Genomic DNA, 19561 nt, shown 5'->3' on the forward strand with positions numbered 1-19561 from the left:
TCTGCTTATATATGAAGTGGGATCCGCTCAGGTTTTATTAAGACATGTAAGCCTTCAATCACACTGGTGTTTGAATGTTTGAATTGACTTACACTGACAAAACACACTGAAGAAGCCTTTTGACTTTTAGATACTTTTTGTGAGCTCCATTCTGCAGAACAAAATAACGGGAAATATTGGACCCATAAAGAAATTACTGAAAACATCTTATAAAGCATTGTAAGTAAATGCCATTTTTTGAGTGCCTTTGTGTAAGGACACATTTATTAAAGTATTACCTGAATTATTTAAGTTATTTTTTGGATATACATTGTTTTATTTTAATTTTTATTTTAAATCTGATTAAATGTAACTGTGGGTGGACGGTGGGATGTTGATGATGCACTTAATATTTACAGTAAAAAATAATAAATTGTTGCACCTCTACAATTTCTGTTGTAATGTGTTGAATCAACAAACTGAGCTGTGTTCATATCCATCCACTTGAATTTACATGCACTCAAAACGTCTGACAGCAAGTGAAGGCATCAGTGATGACATAAGTTCTCTATCATTTATTTTCAGATTAATTTGTGATTACATTTTTAGTAAGTCATTTTGAGAATAAGACTCAACTAATTTTGTTGTGAGCAATAATTAGTTTAGCTGTTGCACTTTTTGTCAGCTAGTACCCATAAAAGTTTGGTTCCCTGAACGCATCCACTTATGACGCATCTGGGTCAATGTGTCCAAACACTTGTATCACTAACCTGCGGCGGTCAGTGGCCCCCCAGAGGTGTCACACCGACGAGGCGTGGCTCCCAACGGTGCGTCTGATTGGCGGCTGAACTTAAGGCGACCGAAGGTGGTACCCTGGGGAGAGGTGAGCAGCTCTCACTGCACCAGAGTCCCGCTCAAGTCAAGTCAAGTCAATGCCTTGTTTCACGGTGCACATCCGAGATGAGTGGCTGGCAGTGCCCTGCCGGGATACCAGCAACACCATCCAATGGCTTGGACTCGAAGCTCTTAAACGTTACATGAAGAACAAACCAGATAACGGCGGCATCAAAGCGTTAAAGGACACTCGGTTTGTGGTGCGCAGGTGTCAGGGTTTGGGTTTACTGGATGCGGATGACACTGTCGAGGATGTCCTGGAGGATAATGACTTTGTGGAGCTCGGTAAAGACCATATGTTTTTAAAATTTAAGAAATGCTCTGTTTATTTATTTTATTGCAATCATCTTATTGTGCATCACGTCTGGGGGCAGTATAACCAGTAGCTGTGCGTAATTGCGCATGGTTAGTTATGTACCGACGATCTGAGACATTAAATGTGATTAATAAGATAAGACGTGAACAATGTGTTTTATTATCCTGCACTTACAGCCATTGAAGGCGACACCATGTCTCCTGACTTCATCCCGTATGAGCCTGGAGTTTCTCACCTGTATCCTTTAACTTGATGAGTATTTGTCATATTCATTATAGAGGGTACTTGGGTGCTGTAGTTGGTACTTAATACTATTTATCACATCAGTTTTTAAATCAAATCGTGGGCGACAATTACTTTTGTCTAACTTGCAAAAATAATGATTTTAATGCTGCAACATTTCAGTGACTCACTCATCATCAGGCACACTGAGCTGTGTTCTGCTCGTCCCTCTCCAACACACCTGTTTGGAAATAGATGTGCAAAGTATTCCTTTGTTCAATAACTGCTTTTGAAAGAACAATATTAATCTAAGTCATATATTTAATCACGTTTTTAAAATATATATAATTTCTGTTACAAAATAATCCAGTAAAGGGCACCACTGTATGTTGTTTAATGTTATCCTTAATTAAACTGTGTGAAATAGCACAGCAGCATACAAAGAACCTGGTGAAGTGAGTCTTTACCCATTCTGTTAAAATTTAAAACCTATTCAATGATTGCTTCTGTGTAACACTGCTCTCTCCCCGTGCAGTACATTTCCCTGGATGGCAACAGCCTGACGACGACAGATCTGGTCAACTTAGGAAGGGGACTCTACAAGATAAAGGTAATGATCGACAAATTGCGTTTATTGTCACGGCTGCTCTGTGCAAACTTTGACTGAAGACGATCACTTGTCTTTACCAACATTTTCAGCTGACTCAGGAGGCAGAGAACAAAGTTGTGCAATCCAGAGAGCTTTTGGACACCATTGTCAAAGAAAACAAAGGTTAGGATACATTTAAGCACAAAGACCTTAAATGCACTGATGTTAACCAGCTACTGCAAACGTATTACAGAAATAAATCATGCCATGTATTAAGTTCTCTGTATCTCTCTGTCTGTTCCCACAGTCGTCTATGGAATCACTACAGGTTTTGGCAAATTTGCCCGAACAGTGATTCCTGTCAGCAAGCTCAAGTAAAGACGATATTTCACTGTATACCACTACATCTGCTGTTGGAGAATGAGCTGTTTCTATGTGCTGATGTGTTCTTGTTTCGCAGGGAGCTGCAGGAGAACTTGGTGCGGTCACACTCAGCAGGTAATAAAGCTTTCCGTAAAGCTCTATTACGCGTCTAGAATTTCAGATCTCAAGATAATGAGCACTCCTGACAAAGTGTTTTAGGTTTAATTCGTATCAGCGCCATCAATGTTATGCTGTGGTGTGTAGGTGTGGGAAACCCACTCAGCCCAGAAAGGACCCGCATGCTGCTTGCTCTGAGGATCAATGTTCTGGCCAAAGGGCACAGCGGGATTTCTCTGGAAACCCTTCATGCCATGATCCAGGCCTTCAATGGTGAGCCACCAGCCTCACTTTACCTTATCTGACCTTGGATATCGGCTGCTGTTGACTGCTGATAACTTCCTTTAGGGATCAGTGTTGGGAAAGCGGACAGTCACCTGACTAATTTTCATGTCTAACGCACTCTGCCCCTGCAGCTTCCTGCCTCTCCTTTGTCCCAGAGAAGGGAACAGTGGGTGCTAGCGGAGACCTGGCACCCCTTTCTCACCTGGCCCTGGGGCTGATGGGCGAGGGGAAAATGTGGTCTCCTAAGAGCGGATGGGCAGATGCCAAATATGTAAGATCTTATAGCTTTCTTCATAGTGATTTTTTCCATGGTTATACAACAATAACTTGCTCACTGCTACAGGAGATTTATTTTTTCCTTTTAAGAGTGACAGATCACAAGGTCCAATAGGAAAACATGTTTGTTTTTTGATGAACCTTGACCTTCTACGTTTTGTCCCCTTTCATCTCTGGCCAGGTCCTCGAGGCCCACGGACTGAAGCCAATATCACTAAAGCCCAAAGAGGTAATGTTTAAAAACCAGCCATGACCCCTCATATTTGATTTGCTTGCACTAAAGAACGTGACCCAGGCTTCACTGGGGATGCATTGTGCTTTGTCTTGAGGTAAAGAATTTAGGCTCTGTCTACATGTATAGATATTTTTAGGAACAGATATTTTCTCTCTCTATTAAGAAAAAAAAATCTCTCCACACGACCTTTGTTATACAAAATATCTCTGTACACACTAGTGCTGAAACGATTCCTCCAGTAACTTGAATATTTTGATTACTAAAAAGCCTCGAGGCTTCGTTAAAACCAGTGCAACTACACAGCTCACTGTACTGTAACGGTCCTGTTACTTTCGCTTTTGATAGCCTACGCAGCTGTAACGTGGATTGAGAAACGATGGAGGAAGAGGGACAAGAACAGAGCGAAAGACAAAAAGAGGAGACATGCCAGAGAAAACAACAGAAAGTGTCAAGACTGTGAGATCATTACAAGTTAAAACGAACAGAAAAAAAGTTCAGTGTGTATTGTAAAGCGGAGTTAGCATACCACAATAGCACAAGTTCAATGCTACATCTAATTAGAAAACATCCAGCGTATGAACTGAGTTTGCCAGGCGGACCTGGCACAACAAGATAACGTTAACGTCACGTTTAATTGCATTTAACCTCAGTCAGTGATTGCTAGCTGAGATTCATAACGCATGTAAAGAACTTACATGTATTATGGCTTTATAATGGCTGATTAATAACAGAAATCAATGCGGCGGCTAATGTTACCTGGTGATGTATCATGTGTTTTAGCTAGGTTTTGCTAGAGAAAATTGCAACATGTGGAAAATAAAATGCTGTAGGCAACTGGTTTAAGTCTTTACAGACAGCAGATGCATCATTTGATCTCACATAACTGTTAAAGTACACACTGCAAACAAATGTTTTAGCAATTAAAGCATTTTGCAATTGTTGCTCATTTCTCTCATCTCTCTCACTCTTATTTTCTCTTTTATAAATTGCTATTGCCCTTAAGTAAAGCTAAAGTAATTTAATGACAACACACAGTATCTCTTATCCGATTACTCGATTAATCACCAGAATAATCAATAGAATACTTGATTACTAGTACACACTATGAAGCAAAAACAACTCTAAATGCTCGCTGGCGTTAGCCGTCTTCTCCAGTTAACTCTTGTTGTGAAGATAGTTAAGTGCACAAGTTAATATTTCCCATGTCTCATTACCGTTCCCTTCGATACAAAGACTGAGAAACTTGCTCAACGATACGAGTGATGCTCTGGACATGTGAAACTTTTCCTTCCACTCCTCATCAACAGCAATCCCACTCTAGAAGGTGTACCACCATCTGCTGGATCGACCGGGCCTGCTCCAAAACTGTCATTTCTGACAGACCACATTAACACTGGGTGCAGCAGACGGCTCCGTTCATCCATGAAGTGTTGCAGCAGTACTAAGTTAAAGTGTAAAGTAGTCAGTGGACCGAGCAGTGCAGACAAAATATGAACAATATAAGTAGTCTACTGTTATCATTTCTGTTGCAAACTCATTACACAAAGCAGCTGACGTGCACACAGAGGTGATGATGTTTCCCAAACAGATAAACAGTAACTGGAGTTTTGAAAAATCTGCAACTCAGTCAAAATTTTTTTTAAAAAAATCACAGTTTTAATGACCTAAAATTCAATTTGCACAAAGACGAAGGGCCAAAACGTCGAGGGAATTATACCGTTTTCAAAAATATCTGTATAAGTTTAGGCCTTCAAAGAACAATAACAGTGTTTTTATTTACTATTATAACCCACAGTATTGTGCACACTGCATTGTATCCTCCCTGGGGCTTCTTAGAGTGGAAAATATGTCCCTCTCACTCTGTCTTTCCCTCACAGGGTCTTGCTCTGATAAATGGGACCCAGATGATCACCTCTCTTGGAGCGGAGGCCGTGGAGCGAGCCCAGGCGATTGCTCGGCAGGCAGACATCATTGCTGCTCTGACCCTGGAGGTGCTGAAGGGGACCACCAAGGCCTTTGATAGTGGTGAGCAGCAGCAAAATCACAAAACTACATGGAAATATTTACCTCAAACTTCAAGGTTCTGCATCTGTTTCATCCGTCCTCATTTTCTGGTCTCCTCCTGCAGACATCCACATGCTGCGGCCCCACCCAGGACAGATAGAGGTGGCCCTACGCTTCCGCTCGCTGCTAGACTCGGATCACCATTCGTCCCAGATTGCAGGTCAGAAGACAGGCCCATATTGTGAAACAGACAAGTAACACACCATTATGTAATAACCAAACAAAGTTATCATACAGCTAACATCTGGGTAGCACCGTTCACAGTAAGAAGTGTGTCCTGCGTTCAAACATATGGGTTATAGAGCTTCACAGTACCGCCATATTTGTGGGTATTTCCTCCCAACCAAAACACATACAGGAATATTTTTACCACTTGATCAAGGTACTGGTTTCAGAACTGGAGTGCTGTGGCTGCCCGCAGCTCATAAATAGTTAGAGTGGTTCAGATGCAGTGGGTGTATCTCCCCAGATGGATTAATAAAGTATAGCCTTTGGTAACATTACGCCTGCATTTCTCCCTTAAACATGTTGTGCTTAATGTGTGTCATCTGGTGTTGGTATGTTTTTCCAGAGAGCCACCGGTTCTGTGACAGAGTCCAGGATGCCTACACCATGCGATGCTGTCCTCAGGTAACCTCAAGTCAAGTTTATTTATACAGACCAAAATCACAAGTTTCACCCTCAGGACTTTAAAGTCTGTACACCCTCAATTCTTACACTTTTAATTTGGAAAGTGTGGTGGATTTTTCTTGGGCTAGATCTGATATGAGTGATTGTCCTGAGGCAGAGCAGTCAGATTTTTGGAATTTGAGTAAGACTGTGATGGCAAGGCGATGCAGTGGTTAGCATTATTGCCTCACAGCAAGAGGGTTCCTGAGTCAAACCCGGGGTAGGGGGTTCAAACCCCGCAGTGGGAGAGCCCTTTTGTGTGGAGTTTTCAAGTTCTCCCATGTCATCTTGGGTTTTCTAGGTTAACTGGTGACTAAATTGTCCGTAGGTGTGAATTTGAGTGTGAATGGTCGTCTGTCTCTATGCACCAGCCCTGTGATAGTCTAGTGACCTGTCCAGGGTGTACCCTGCCTCTTGCCCAAAGTTAGCTGGGACAGGCTCCAGCCCCCTTGTGACCCCTAACAGGATAAGTGGTTACAGAAAATGAATGACGATGGGTAGGACTGTGCTAAAAGTTTTTTTTTTTTTCAGTTATTTCTGAGTATACCTTTTTTGTTTCCGTACACAGGTTCATGGAGTTACCAATGACACGATAAAGTTTGTCCAGAACATCATCAACACAGAAATCAACAGTGCCACTGACAATCCTGTATCCTTCCTCTGCATAAAGATGAGAAGACTACACGAATAGTCTGAATAGTTTGATTTCTTTATTCCCTTATTGGATTAGCTTAATTTATGAGTTATATTCATCAAAGAAAGTTCATTCAATATAAAAAGGACTAATTTAATTAGATGAGTCACTATTGAACAGAAGCTTAATTCGCAAACCTCAATAAAAGCATTAAAAGTAACCTAAGTATGCCTCTGTTGTCTCTGCACTCAAAAACTGCACACTGGTTTAGCTACAGATTCTAGGTTCTGCCACAATTGTAGCCTGGATTTTACTGGAATCAGGTGATTTATTTTTCTTAACAGATGAATCAGATGGTATTTGCAGAAAGAGGTGAGACCATTTCAGGTGGGAATTTCCATGGTGAATACCCAGCTAAGGTACGTAGGTTTGTGACTCATAAAACATCTTTCTGGTATTTGTTGTAGTTTTTGTTCTCCACTCTATCATCACTCTTCCCCTTCTTTTAGGCTCTGGACTTTTTAGCCATTGCAGTCCACGAGCTGGCCTCTATCAGTGAGAGGAGGATCGAAAGGTTGTGTAACCCGTCTCTGAGTGAGCTGCCTGCCTTCCTCGTCAATGAGGGCGGACTCAACTCAGGCTTCATGATTGCTCATTGCACAGCCGCTGCCTTGGGTTAGTGTGCAAGACAATAACATAAAATGGGGCGTTAATATCAGCACCTGAATTATATGTTGTTGTTATATTTATATTGAACGAAGTAGATTTTTTTTGTCGTGGGAATTAAATAGGTTTTAATATTGAATAGTGAATTTCAGGTAGAATATTTTTAACATAGATTAAAACAAGTAAAACATTTGATTATTATATTTATATGTATTTATGTCCCTTTTTACTCAGTGTCTTATCATGAACTTTAACTCTTATCTTCATTTTTGTACCATCTAGTTTCAGAGAATAAAGTTTTGTGTCATCCGTCATCTGTGGACTCTTTGTCCACCAGTGCTGCCACAGAGGACCATGTGTCCATGGGAGGCTGGGCTGCCAGGAAGGCCCTGAGAGTCGTGGAGCATGTGGAGCAAGGTTAGGCTTTTTGGGATTAGGATTATTGCTACTATTAACACAACATTTCACCCCCAAATCAATAATGCACATTTTTCCTCTTACCTGTAGTGCTGTTTATTCAGTCTAGATTGTTTTGGTGTGAGTTGCAGAGTGTTGGAAGTATCTGCCGTAGAGATGTCTGCCTTCTCTCTAATATAATGGAACTAGATGGCACTTAGCTTGTTGTGCTCAAAGCGCCAAAAAAATCGGTTTGAAAAACTCTCCAGAAATCCTGACCCAGTTACTCAGGATTATTCACAGACCTTGTTGTGAGCAGTTTCATGTAGGAACTATTTTCTTTCGACCAAACTACACCTGCCAACCGATGAATTGCACAAAGGGAAGCAGGCATCTATGGACAAGAGGGTTGTGCTGGTAACAGCGCGACATGTAAACATGAATCCTTGGCTGAGCTGTAATGTTAGCTAACAGTAGATGCATGCCTCCGTCTGCACGGTAATACAGTTGGCATAATTTGGCAGAAAGAAAGTAGTTCCTACACCAAAATGTTCACAAGAAGGTCTGTGGATTATCTTGAGTAACCAGGTCATGATTTCTGGAAAGAGACATTGCTGTTGAGTTTTTTAAATGTATTTTTGGCGCTTTGAGCACCACAAGCTGAGTGCCATCTGGTTCCATTATATTGGAAAGAGGGCAGACATCTCTACAGCTGATCTCTCCAACAACCAGCAACTCACACCAAAACAATCTTGACCGATGAATAGCACTACAGGTAAGAGGAAAAATATGTATTTGATTTTGTGGTGAACCGTACCTTTACCATTTAAAAAAAAAAAAAAAAAATCACATTACAGTAATTGTGAGGCCTAAATGGATATAAAAATGCTAAACACAGTGATGTAGTGATTACATCAACAAATAATAATTTAATCTGATGTAAGTAATTTAAGACTTCAGTTAAATCCTTCACAAAAGAACCAATCAGTCCTAAAAGGAAAATGGCTACTACAATTTTAAAGCGAGATCAGTTACACAAGCTGCTGCATAGTTCAATTGTATAAAGCCCAATGGCCATTAGCATCAGCAGTTTTTAAAAAAGATCTGATAACCCCCTCATTTTAAATAAGCTATAAAAAGCAACAAGCAGCAATATCCTGACAGTTCCTGGTGCTTCAGTCACAAAAAGTACAAAGGTAACAGTGTTGAAAATCATGCCAGTGAACACCGACAGTGGATAAAAGTGCTTCAGCAAACATTTGCATGGTTATAAATCAAAGCCTTCCAAGTGGATATAGTGGTTAACCATAAAACTAGAGGCAAAAAAAACCCACATGACTAAATCAATAATTCTCTAGCTAAATTTAGAGTACAAAGGGCTTTCAACCAACAATGTTTTATTCTCACTGTTGAAACTTGTACTATCTTTAATTGTATTGAAATGGTACTGTGAGTTTTGTTGGGTCCAGTGGCTACTATACATGGACATGTAGCATTCCCCCTGGATTTACTTAAAGTGATTACAATTATTGCAAAACTAATTCAAGAATTGGATGGAGTGAAGCATCTTCAGTGGGCTCCACAATCTCTCCTTGAGGAACACATAGCTTAGAAAATTTATGACTGAATCCAAAGGAGTGTTGAAGCCTTTCTAAAGCACCATTTGTGATTTGATAATGCTACATTATTTGCTGTCAAGTCGTATTAAGATTTGGTCCAGTCCCTCACACACTGTATAATACACTCAAATATGTTCAGTATGCAGTGCTGCACCCTTATTGCAAACTCAGGACTGTCATTTAACAAGCCAAAAGTAGTGATGCCACATGTAATGTTTTAACTTTGTGACTGAAATAATTCTTACTAAAAAGAGGACTAACCTACTGATTAAAAAGATACTATCCTTTAGCAAATTAGGTCAAAGTGATTGCATTTTTTTTAATCTAATGGAAGTTTTCTGTGATCAGTTCTTGCTATAGAGCTGCTGGCAGCCTGTCAGGGTATTGAGTTCCTCCGCCCACTTCGTACCACCACTCCATTGGAGAAGGTCTATGAACTTGTGCGCAGTGTGGTCAAGTAAGTCAAACAGATGTGGGCAAGGTTCACAATTTTCAGTCCACTGAAATGATGAACACGATAGTTAATATTTATCCATTGTTCCACTTCTTACTCTCAAACTCTCAAGTATTCTGCCTTTAACAGACCTTGGATTAAAGACAGATTCATGTCTCCAGACATCGAAGCTGTTCACCGTCTTTTACTAGACCAGAAGGTAAGTGACAAATCTTATGGAGGAATAAATGTTACTTCTTACTGCGGATGTGTTGTATCTATTTGTACATAAGCTCCACAGGGATGGAGAGGGATGATAAAATTTTAAGTAACAAGTTTATATTTTCAACTCAGGTGTGGAATGTGGCCAAACCTTACATCGACAAGTATCAGACAGAGTACATCCCTGAGTCCCGTCCCGTCTCTCCTACTGCCTTCTCTCTGGAGTCTCCAGCATCACCGAGGAAGCGTGTTCGCCTTGAGTGAAAACATGTCCAACCTTTGTTACTTTGCATTAACAATAATTCAAAGAGTTACTTATTGCAACTTTTGTGGATTTAAATGAACCCCCCCCCCAACATTTCTGATTGAAGATCACAGACTGATTTGATGTTGTTTTGACTCATGTAGACTAAATTCATACTTTGATTTAGGACATTTTTGTTCCCTGACGATATCTTGGTAACTTAATAATTGGGTATTGCTCTTGTAATTTTTAGTGTTGAACCTGCATATAGCTTGCTCTGCATCACTGCGCAGTAGAGTTGTATTTATCTAAACGTTTGTTTTCCTTTTAAAATATGTGCCTAATTTAGTTTTTATTGCCACGTGTCTACCTCAGCTGCTGTACCATTTTCATAACAAATAGTTTTTAATGATTGAACACAAGCTATGATTTAATGTTTTTTCTCTGGCGTAACTATAATAAATCTTTAATGATTTCCATATGTATTTTTCCATCTTTGACAAAAAAAAATTTTTAAAAAAAAGCAATAAAAGTTTTTAAAGCTAATGCGTTATAAGGCCATTCATGGTGAATTAAAATGCATCTATAATGCTCTATGACTGCACTCATAAACACACAAAACACTTCGTGATGCACTATATCAACAGTCAGAAAACATTATAGATGTAACTTATAATACATACAGTATCAAGTGTCTTATGGATGCTCTTGACTAGATATAAACTAGGGGTTGGCTGATGGGGCTTACGATGCATTATGAATACTTGAACTAACCTATACACACTTAAGCAATTAACTGTAGTAAGGACTCATAGAATGTTAAAACAGTCCATGTACTATCATAAGTTATCACTGTACGTGTTAAGTAAAGTGACGTACATATTGACGTGTCAATAATAATCTATGCTTCATTATAATGTTTCACTGTTTCATTGTAAAGTGTGATGCATTTTCATTTTAAAAGAATCTATGCTGCTTCATAAGTGATTCATGTCTATCATACACTAGAATACTTTGAAAAAATATTAAAAGATTGAAGTCTGACACGCTTTTACATCTTCAGACATGTCATGCCATGAGTCAGAGAGTTTTTCTCAAATTCACAAAAAAAACTGGGCATCTTGCAGAGTCACTATTACAAGATTGTTAGCCTCAAAAAGAAAAAAAGTGGACAGAATTCCCCAGTGAGTATGCTATATGCTATAGCTAGCTAGCTAACCAACTACTTTCTCCATTTCAAACAAGATTGCTTGTAACCTAATGTTAGCTACTGGAATGTCTGCAATAGCACATGAGCTACCTGTACACTTAAGCTGAAGATTTCTGTTTTCAGTAATATAAATGTTTACATGAAGTAATTCTTTAAGCTAGCAGGGTTCAGCTGAAACATACAGTTAGCTCATAGGCCTCTAACAAACATTCCAGTAGCTAACTTAAACTTGCAAGTTGCCCCTACGGTGGTTAGCTAGCTAGCTATAGCATCTGGCATACTTACTGGGGATTTCAGGGGCTGCAGCAATTTCTGTCTACTTCTTTCACTTTCCACTCTCGTTTGACATGTCCTCACATGTGTGAAGACATGTCAAAAAGACACTCCTATTCACTCCACAACTCCATTTACTCAAATCTTTCCACAGTCTAAAACAAATGTAGCTAAATACTAAGTGCTTAATGTCTGTCATATACTAGAATAATTTGAAAACCTTTTAAAAGACTTAAGTTTGACACCTTTTCACATCTTTAGATCATGTGTCATGAGTCAGAGTTTTTAGTCTGAATAAAATTTTACAAAAACTGGGCATCTTGCAGAGTCACTATTTCCAAGATTGTTAGTTTCAAGAAGAAAGAAAAAGTGGAAAGATATTGTTGCAGCCCTCAAAATCCCCAGTGAGTATAGCTAGCTAACAGTTAACCACAACACTGTAGTAGCTAACTCGAACTTGCAAGTTGCAAGTAGCCCCTACAGTGGTTAGCTAGCTAGCTATAGCATCTGGCATACTTACTGGTGATTTCAGGGGCTGCAGCAATTTCTGTTTACGACTTTCATTCTCCACTCTCTAATTTTTTCAGAGACACTCCTGTTTACTCAGTAACTCCACATCCTCTTCCTTTTCCAGTCTAAAACAAATGCAAATTTAAACCAGAGATACTGGATGAAGGGAGATACCCAACTGTAAGCTTATCCAATGTTAAAAAAACGGTTACTCTTCCTGTCTCCTAAGTGGGCGTGGTTAGCTCTCCCTCCAATCAGAGCCTGTTCTCCCTCAACCCAATGAAAAATGAACCCAATATTTACTTTAGTGACTACAGGGCTAAAGAATTGACCATAAATTGTGATCACGTTCATTTTCCTCATTGACAACAATTCATTCAGAGCTGCCTCAAGTCTCCTACGGGGGCGTGGCGCTGACGTCACTGAATCAGGAAGTGAGCTGAGTTGGGTATCTCGCTTCATCCAATATCTCTGTTTAAACCGAGGAGGAAACCGGAGGGAACGAGCAATAGCCAATCACATTGCAGCAACGCCAGCCAATCACAGTGAAGTAGGACGGGACCAGGCGGACTACACTCTGTCACGTGACGTGCTGAGACGTGCTGCACCGCTGTAGCACCGGTGCATCTTCAGCGTGAAGCTACTACTGTGCTTCCATGGGTGCTTCTCCCTTGAGCCATGGAAAAGGAGGAGAAAGTAGAGTTGTAGACATGTATTTGACATGTCCTCCCATTTGTGCAATGATAGAGTGGAGAAGGAAAAAGGGGAAAACTGCTACAGCCCTGAAAATCCCCCTGTAAGTATGCAATAGCTAGCGAGTTAACTGCCGTAGATGTGGTTACTTACTAGGGATTTCAGGGGCTGCAGCAATTCCTGTCCACTTTATTTCTTTTTGAAGCTAATAATCTAGCCAATAGAGATCCTGCAAGACCCCCAGTCTTTAAAGAATCTTACTCTGTGACTAAAAACTCTTTGAATCATGATACATTGTCGTTAGAAGTGAGAGTGCATCACACTTTATAATACACCAACAATGTAACATTATGATGAACCATAGATGCATCAATACATACTTCACTTTACTTAACACATACAATAACTTATGATACTGCATGGACTGTTATAACATACTGAGTCCTTACTACAGTTGATTATTGAGGTGTGTATGAGCAAGTATAGGTAATTGTAATGCTTCATAAGCCCCATCAGTCAACCTCTAGTTTATAACTAGTCACTAGTTATATTTTGATTTAATGCTACTTCCACTCAAATCTATTGTATTTTTTACTCCACTAAATTTATCCGACAGCTTTAATAACTATGCAGATTTAGATTCTGTGAACAAAACATGATCTATAAAATGCAATACTCTGCTATAGCTTAATCTATGCAACAGTATATAAAGTAGTTATAATGTGCTCCACCTCCACTACCTCTAACAAACGTGTTGAAGCTCCAAATATATGATAATAACTCTGAAAAGGTATAATTCGCTCCTACAAATACTTTTACTGTAAAACTTTTCCTGAGTGAAAGTTTGAATGTTGGTCTTTAACCTTGCTACTTTTACTTAAATAAAAATTATGACTACAACCACTGGACAACCTCCGTAACACATGATCATCACTTTTTAAATTACAGGAAACCTGTAAAAAAGTATTACAGGGTAGAATATAAAACACCACACAGCTACATGAAAAGAAAAGCAAACAAAACCCTTTAATGTTGAAGTCAAAAGCACAGTAAGTTCAGAAATCTATATTTAATGTAAGTGAGCTATTGTATAACAGTACGTTTATCTGTCATCTGATTTGACCTGAAGTTCCTGATGATGTCTGGCCAAAGTCCAAGAAGAGTTTTTGGGGATTTAGAAAATAAGGTTAAGTATGACTATAAATTATGACACTGTTTACCTCGTAAGTTGCAAGTTTTAAGTAGAGCATCAGGTGCAGTGAGTCAGTAGTAATCTGCAGATACATTTCTAAATTAACTGTTTTGTCTATAAAATGCCATAAATAACTGAAAAAACTCAAAGAAATTCAGTCTACCATCTTGTATGACACAGTAATGAATAAAAATCTTCACATTTGAAATTCTGGAACCAACAAACGTTTTGTACTTTTGCTTAAAAAATGACTGGAAATATATGATCATTGTCAAAATGTTTACTGATTTTCTGTGGACTTGTTTGTAATGTAAAGGTGAACAAATGTTCATAAATGAATGAAACTAATAAGAGACAACCAAAAGAAAACTATCAGTCTCTGATCACAAGGCGTGCATCTGTTTTTCTTAAACAAGCACACCTAAATCATAAACATGCTCAGCGTAAACAGAGAAAGGGATGTGTTCTTGGGTTCACATTCACACTGCTTTTGTTCTCTGTATGCTGAACCTTAGGGAAGTAGGATTAACACAAGCTTCCCAGTCCAGTTAAACAGCACCTACCTGTCCAGGCTGAGAGGCCACTCTGCCACCTTGAGGTGCTGTGATGAAAAACCTGAAGAAGATAAAAGTGGTATGTAACAGACATGCAAAGACAGCATTGGTCAACAAATTCAAAGGTTACACAAACAACTCCTTACAGATATTAGCACAAGGGGCAGAAATCTGCTGTGCACAGAAATACCTGAACCTTGCAAAAAAGACTTTGTCACTGTGTGCTTAGACTAACGTAAAGTTAAATTGAGTAATTGAAATCTCATCCTTTTCTTAATAAAGTGTCAAACTAAACGGCTGAATTCTGTTCTCTGCAATAACTTGATTCTGCAAATGCTTATCATTGAATGAACAGCAAAACTGTGTTTATATACGATGTACAATCACATAGTGCTGAAGTCCAGTGCTTCCTGATTAAGCAAAGAGAAATCTCTGTTACTGGTAACACCAAAAAACATTACTAGCATTATTTACTACAGTTGTGGTGGTGTAGTAGTAGTCAGTACATGGGTAGATTACCTTGGAGGATGGTATACTATCTTATGTATTCAAATGGATTTTTGGCTGATAGGTGGGTATACTGTAAACCAGGAGTGTCAAACTCATTTTAGCTGGAGCTGTAAAACCATTGCATAACATTCTAAAAATAACAAAGGAAAGAAGAAGTTCATTTTAAAAACGTTAATCCATTTACAAAACAGGTAACAAACAGCCTGTGATGTCCTCAGACGAATAAATGCAGTTTCAACAGTATTTGTCGGTTTTTCCATATTCACTCAGTCTACTACTCACTGTTATTACATGTGCATTTTTCTATCATCACCACACCAAACTCAATGTCAAAGAAAAGAACTGTATTCTGGTTGGGGTGAAAAAGGCTCTGCAGCAGCATTTTACATGAAGAAAACCTGTGCACACCCTTTCCAACAACACTACAGTTAGGTTAGGCCCATGTAGAAGTTTTATGAGTCAACATTTATGCACCCTAATGTAAATATTGTAAGTTACACCAGGTATACCAAGTCTGTGATTGTATGAAAACATCCATTCCTTCATCCAATAAGTATAAGCAAACAATTAATCCTATAAAGGGTCATAGATGTTTGGAGGAACACTTAACAAACCTAATGACACAAGATACTTTTTAAATAATAACCTTAAACAAATTCCTAACATTCAGAGTTCATACAGACACCACATTAGCATTACAGTCTCATAAATGTGTGGGTACTCACATAAAAATCACTTTCAAGTCCAGAAACGCTATTGCTGGCAAAGGAAAACGTAGAGGAGAAAGTACTAACGCTACAATTTGCAACAATGGTACATGTGTTGTCGGTTGGATCACACTAAAGAGCTGGTGTTATGATAAAGTGGTTGACGGTAAGAAAAAGGTGTCTCCTTCGAGCCGGATTCGAACCAGCGACCTAAGGATTTCAGCTGTCAAGCCACTACAGTCCTCCGCTCTACCAACTGAGCTATCGAAGGGACGCTGTGTATTATCGAGAGGGCACTGAATTTAAAGCCCAAACACTAATATTTTACCATATTGTCAAATAATCTTTAACCTAATAACGTTAGCTTCTTAACAGAGCTAAAAAAAAAAAAAAAGCTAACTGCTAACATGACGAAAGTGCGGTTGCACGCTCACCTCAATCAACGAATGTTAGCTCGCTAGCTAGCTAACGTTTAAGTGATTTAGCTTTCAGTGAAAGTAAAGTTCGCCCTGCGTCGACTGAAACTTGAAACTCACTGTGTGTTGCTTTAGGTTCAAACAAAACCCTCAAATTGGTCTAAGTCCAGTGAAAAACAGACTAAGCTAACGTTAACCGTTGGTGTTTGTAGCTCAAGTGAACGCGAAGGCCAACGCTACGCTAGCATACCTGTTAATTGACGTTAGCTAAGTTACCTTAAGTTTCTGTTTACGGTTAACAAAAAAAAACTGCCCGCCGCTTCTTTTCCCACAAAAATAAAGAAAAAAGTGTTTGAAATACACACTAGATGGCACATTTCACCCACCCTTATTTTTTTTAAAAGTAATAAATACATAGTTAAAGATGGGGAAACTATACGCAGAGACGTTAAACGTACGTTACCTTTGCTTCCCTGTAGTTACACAGACACACAACAGGTGTGATGGATGAAGCGTGATTGAAGGTAGATGTCATGAAACCTGTTGCACTAAGGACAAGTTGGGGATTCATGGGCTTGTTCAAGCTGCACCTCAGGTGTTACCATGGATGGGTCTCTTTTTCCCTTTTGCCAGTTCAGTGTTTCCTGCTGTTCGGGGGGGTCGAACCATCGACCTTCTCATCACACAAGACAGGTTTTGCTCTCCTGTTGCTGTGATACAAACCAACAGAGGATCAGCACATACTGAGGCCCAACCTAAGAACCATACACCATTGATGCCTAATAACATAATTTGGGAGTTATGGTGACTGTAATAAACATCATAACTGTAATAATCAATCAGTCAAGGGTTGTTTTAAAAGCAATAATTGCATAAGTTGTCTCCACATTTAGGAAGGCGTCAGTTTAACTCCTCTTACCATCACTGCCATACAGTGCACTGAACAACAGGAAACAGTACAGTTGTTAGTTTGTGGAGGACTCATCTTTGCAGAGCAGAGGATACTTTGCCGTGTCTGCATCTGATAGCTGCTGTGCATGGATATTAATCATGGTCATCTCTGTAGAGTTCAAAGATGCATATTTGCCTATAAATGGCTCATATATGTGAACAAGACACATGGGGCATTTCTGGAAAACAGGCTAACTACAGTAGTTAAATACAGCTTTTATGATTAATCCGAGCAATGCAGTTAAAGAAACACTTTACTGAGGATCTCATTATACCAGATGAAGTCATAGCTAGGCGTGGATTACTGCTGGACAGGCCAACCAGGGACAGGCCCAAGGGCTTAAAGTGTCAGGGGCTCCCTGGCATCACGTGCACAATGTCACTCAAATTAGCACTTAATGACCAGGAAGACACTCAAACTAACAACAAGGGGAGAGGCAAAGAGGTACGAAGAACTGCAAAGGTACACAAAATAATAACAAAACAGGCAAAACAACCACAACAAGATAGAAAACAATCACAAGGAGACACAAAACGACCAATATTGGACATAAAATTACCTTTAAGACACACAAAATTACCTCATTAAGACAAAAAATTACCTTAAGGACACCCAGACAACTACAAACAGACACAAACCACCACAAGGAGACACAGAATGATCGCAAAGAGACATAAAATTACCTTGAAGACACTCAAAATTACCTCAGTAAGACAAAACAAACACAAAACAACTACAAGGAGACACAAAACAAGTCATCATATCTGCTTAATATATCTCTAAATATTGACTTTATTTGTAATTGGAGACATGAGACAAAAATCATCACAGGTTTATTATTGCCCCAAGACAATATGTGGAAACACACAAGCACTGAGGAGGATGACTTGTATTTCTCTGTATAAAAAATAACACCATTTCTGTCCTCTAATTGTTCCTTAATATAGTCATTTTAAAATCTACATCACCCTTCTTTCAAACTAGATCCAACTTTAACCACTAGGTGGCAATATCATCCCATTTAAAGAAATTAAACATATTCCTTGAATGCCGTGCAAAGAGATAAAATTACTTCCTTCAGAAAAGTCAGATTTGGGGTCAGGTCACATAATGTCCTGTTTTGAAATTCACTTAATAGGTACTGTGTGCTTTCATCAGTATCTTGTCTGGAATTTGAGTATCAGGATGTGAAGGGGTTTACCAGCTGATTGTGTGTAATAAGGATTTTCCAGGTGTTGTATCACAATCCTCTTATGTTTTTGCCACGCTGACAGATCAGCCGTCATAGCCTGCCCGTAATGTGACTGCTGATGGGTGGGTCATGATTCTCCCGAATTCATAAACCGAAACAAACTGCAGTTCTACACATTGTTAGATGCAAGCGTTGAGCAAGCGATATGCCACCTGCAGAATTAGCCCATAGTCAGGATCACGAAACCCATCGTATATTCACAAGAAAGGGAAAGTACAGTCTGATAAGATACTGGGATCAGTGACAGAAAAATCACCAGTGTCTTCTGACAGCACAGGCACGATGCTTTACTATTTTATGTTGTACTCCAGTGTATTTCAGTGGGGAAATATTGTATTTTTTTTTACTCCAGGACTTTTATTTGACAGTTTAAGTTGCTTGTTACTTTGCAGACAATGCATCATTTTATAAAGCTATAGAGAAGGCTCTGTCACCCCAGGTTTGGTTCTTGGTCCTGAGTGGAGGAGTCAGGAGGTTAGCATCAGTGACTGCAGAAAGGAGTGTGGCGGTGGAGCAGGTCAGTGAGGTAGGAGGGGGTAAGGTTATGGAGGGTTTTATAAGTGAAGAGAAGGACTTTGAATTAGATGCGTTGTGGGACCAGGAGACAGTAGAGGTTCTGGAGGACAGGGGTGATGTGACTGCTTGAGCTGGAATGGGTGAGCAGACGGCAGCGAAGGTCTGGATGTATTGGAGTTTTGATACTTCGTATATACATTGATCAGCTACAACATTAAAGCCACTGACAGGTGAAGTAAATAACATTGATCATCTTGTTACAGTGCAAAGTGTTGTTGGGAAACCCTTGGTCCTGGCACACCTCTCCAGCAGGACAATGCACCACACCACACTGCAAAACCTGCTCATGAATGACCTGGAGAAGGAATTGACCTGGCCTGAAAATTCTCCTGATCCCAATCTGCTACCTCACCTCATAAGCCGCAGGACTCAAATGATCTGCCACCAACACCTAGAAGTTCCTGATGACACCACAGGACATCTCCAGGGGTGGTGACCTTGACCGGTGGCCTCAACCAACCTCAGCCAAGTCAAATCCAAGGAAGGAAGCCCC

At 39.6% G+C, this 19561-nt stretch overlaps 1 protein-coding gene and 1 non-coding gene across 2 annotated transcripts; one reads left to right on the forward strand and one right to left on the reverse strand.

Moving 5' to 3' along the window:
* Window positions 1-840: 840 nt before the first annotated feature.
* hal (histidine ammonia-lyase) lies at window positions 841-10769 on the forward strand. Its single transcript, XM_033636021.2, has 20 exons — window positions 841-1158; window positions 1366-1426; window positions 1839-1866; window positions 1947-2021; window positions 2111-2183; window positions 2308-2374; window positions 2461-2498; window positions 2628-2753; window positions 2897-3036; window positions 3223-3270; window positions 5154-5301; window positions 5405-5500; window positions 5912-5970; window positions 6578-6658; window positions 6997-7062; window positions 7153-7318; window positions 7592-7726; window positions 9673-9781; window positions 9908-9977; window positions 10112-10769. Exons 1-20 carry the CDS (start codon window positions 912-914, stop codon window positions 10241-10243), a joined length of 1965 nt encoding a protein of 654 aa, XP_033491912.2. The 5' UTR covers window positions 841-911; the 3' UTR covers window positions 10244-10769.
* A 5285-nt stretch (window positions 10770-16054) lies between these two features.
* Window positions 16055-16143, reverse strand: trnay-gua (transfer RNA tyrosine (anticodon GUA)). The gene is given in 2 exon segments: window positions 16055-16090; window positions 16107-16143. It is a non-coding gene; the product is annotated as a tRNA-Tyr (tRNA).
* Window positions 16144-19561: the final 3418 nt, after the last annotated feature.

The sequence above is a fragment of the Epinephelus lanceolatus genome, chromosome 5, assembly GCF_041903045.1.
Source record: "Epinephelus lanceolatus isolate andai-2023 chromosome 5, ASM4190304v1, whole genome shotgun sequence".
Taxonomy (NCBI): Eukaryota; Metazoa; Chordata; class Actinopteri; order Perciformes; family Serranidae; genus Epinephelus; species Epinephelus lanceolatus.

Coding starts and splice junctions, on each gene's coding strand:
- hal (XM_033636021.2), top strand. CDS start 912: ATGCCTTGTTTCACGGTGCACATCCGAGATGAGTGGCTGGCAGTGCCC. Junction 2,184..2,307: donor CATTGTCAAAGAAAACAAAG/GTTAGGATACAT, acceptor CTGTTCCCACAG/TCGTCTATGGAATCACTACA. Junction 3,271..5,153: donor TATCACTAAAGCCCAAAGAG/GTAATGTTTAAA, acceptor TTTCCCTCACAG/GGTCTTGCTCTGATAAATGG.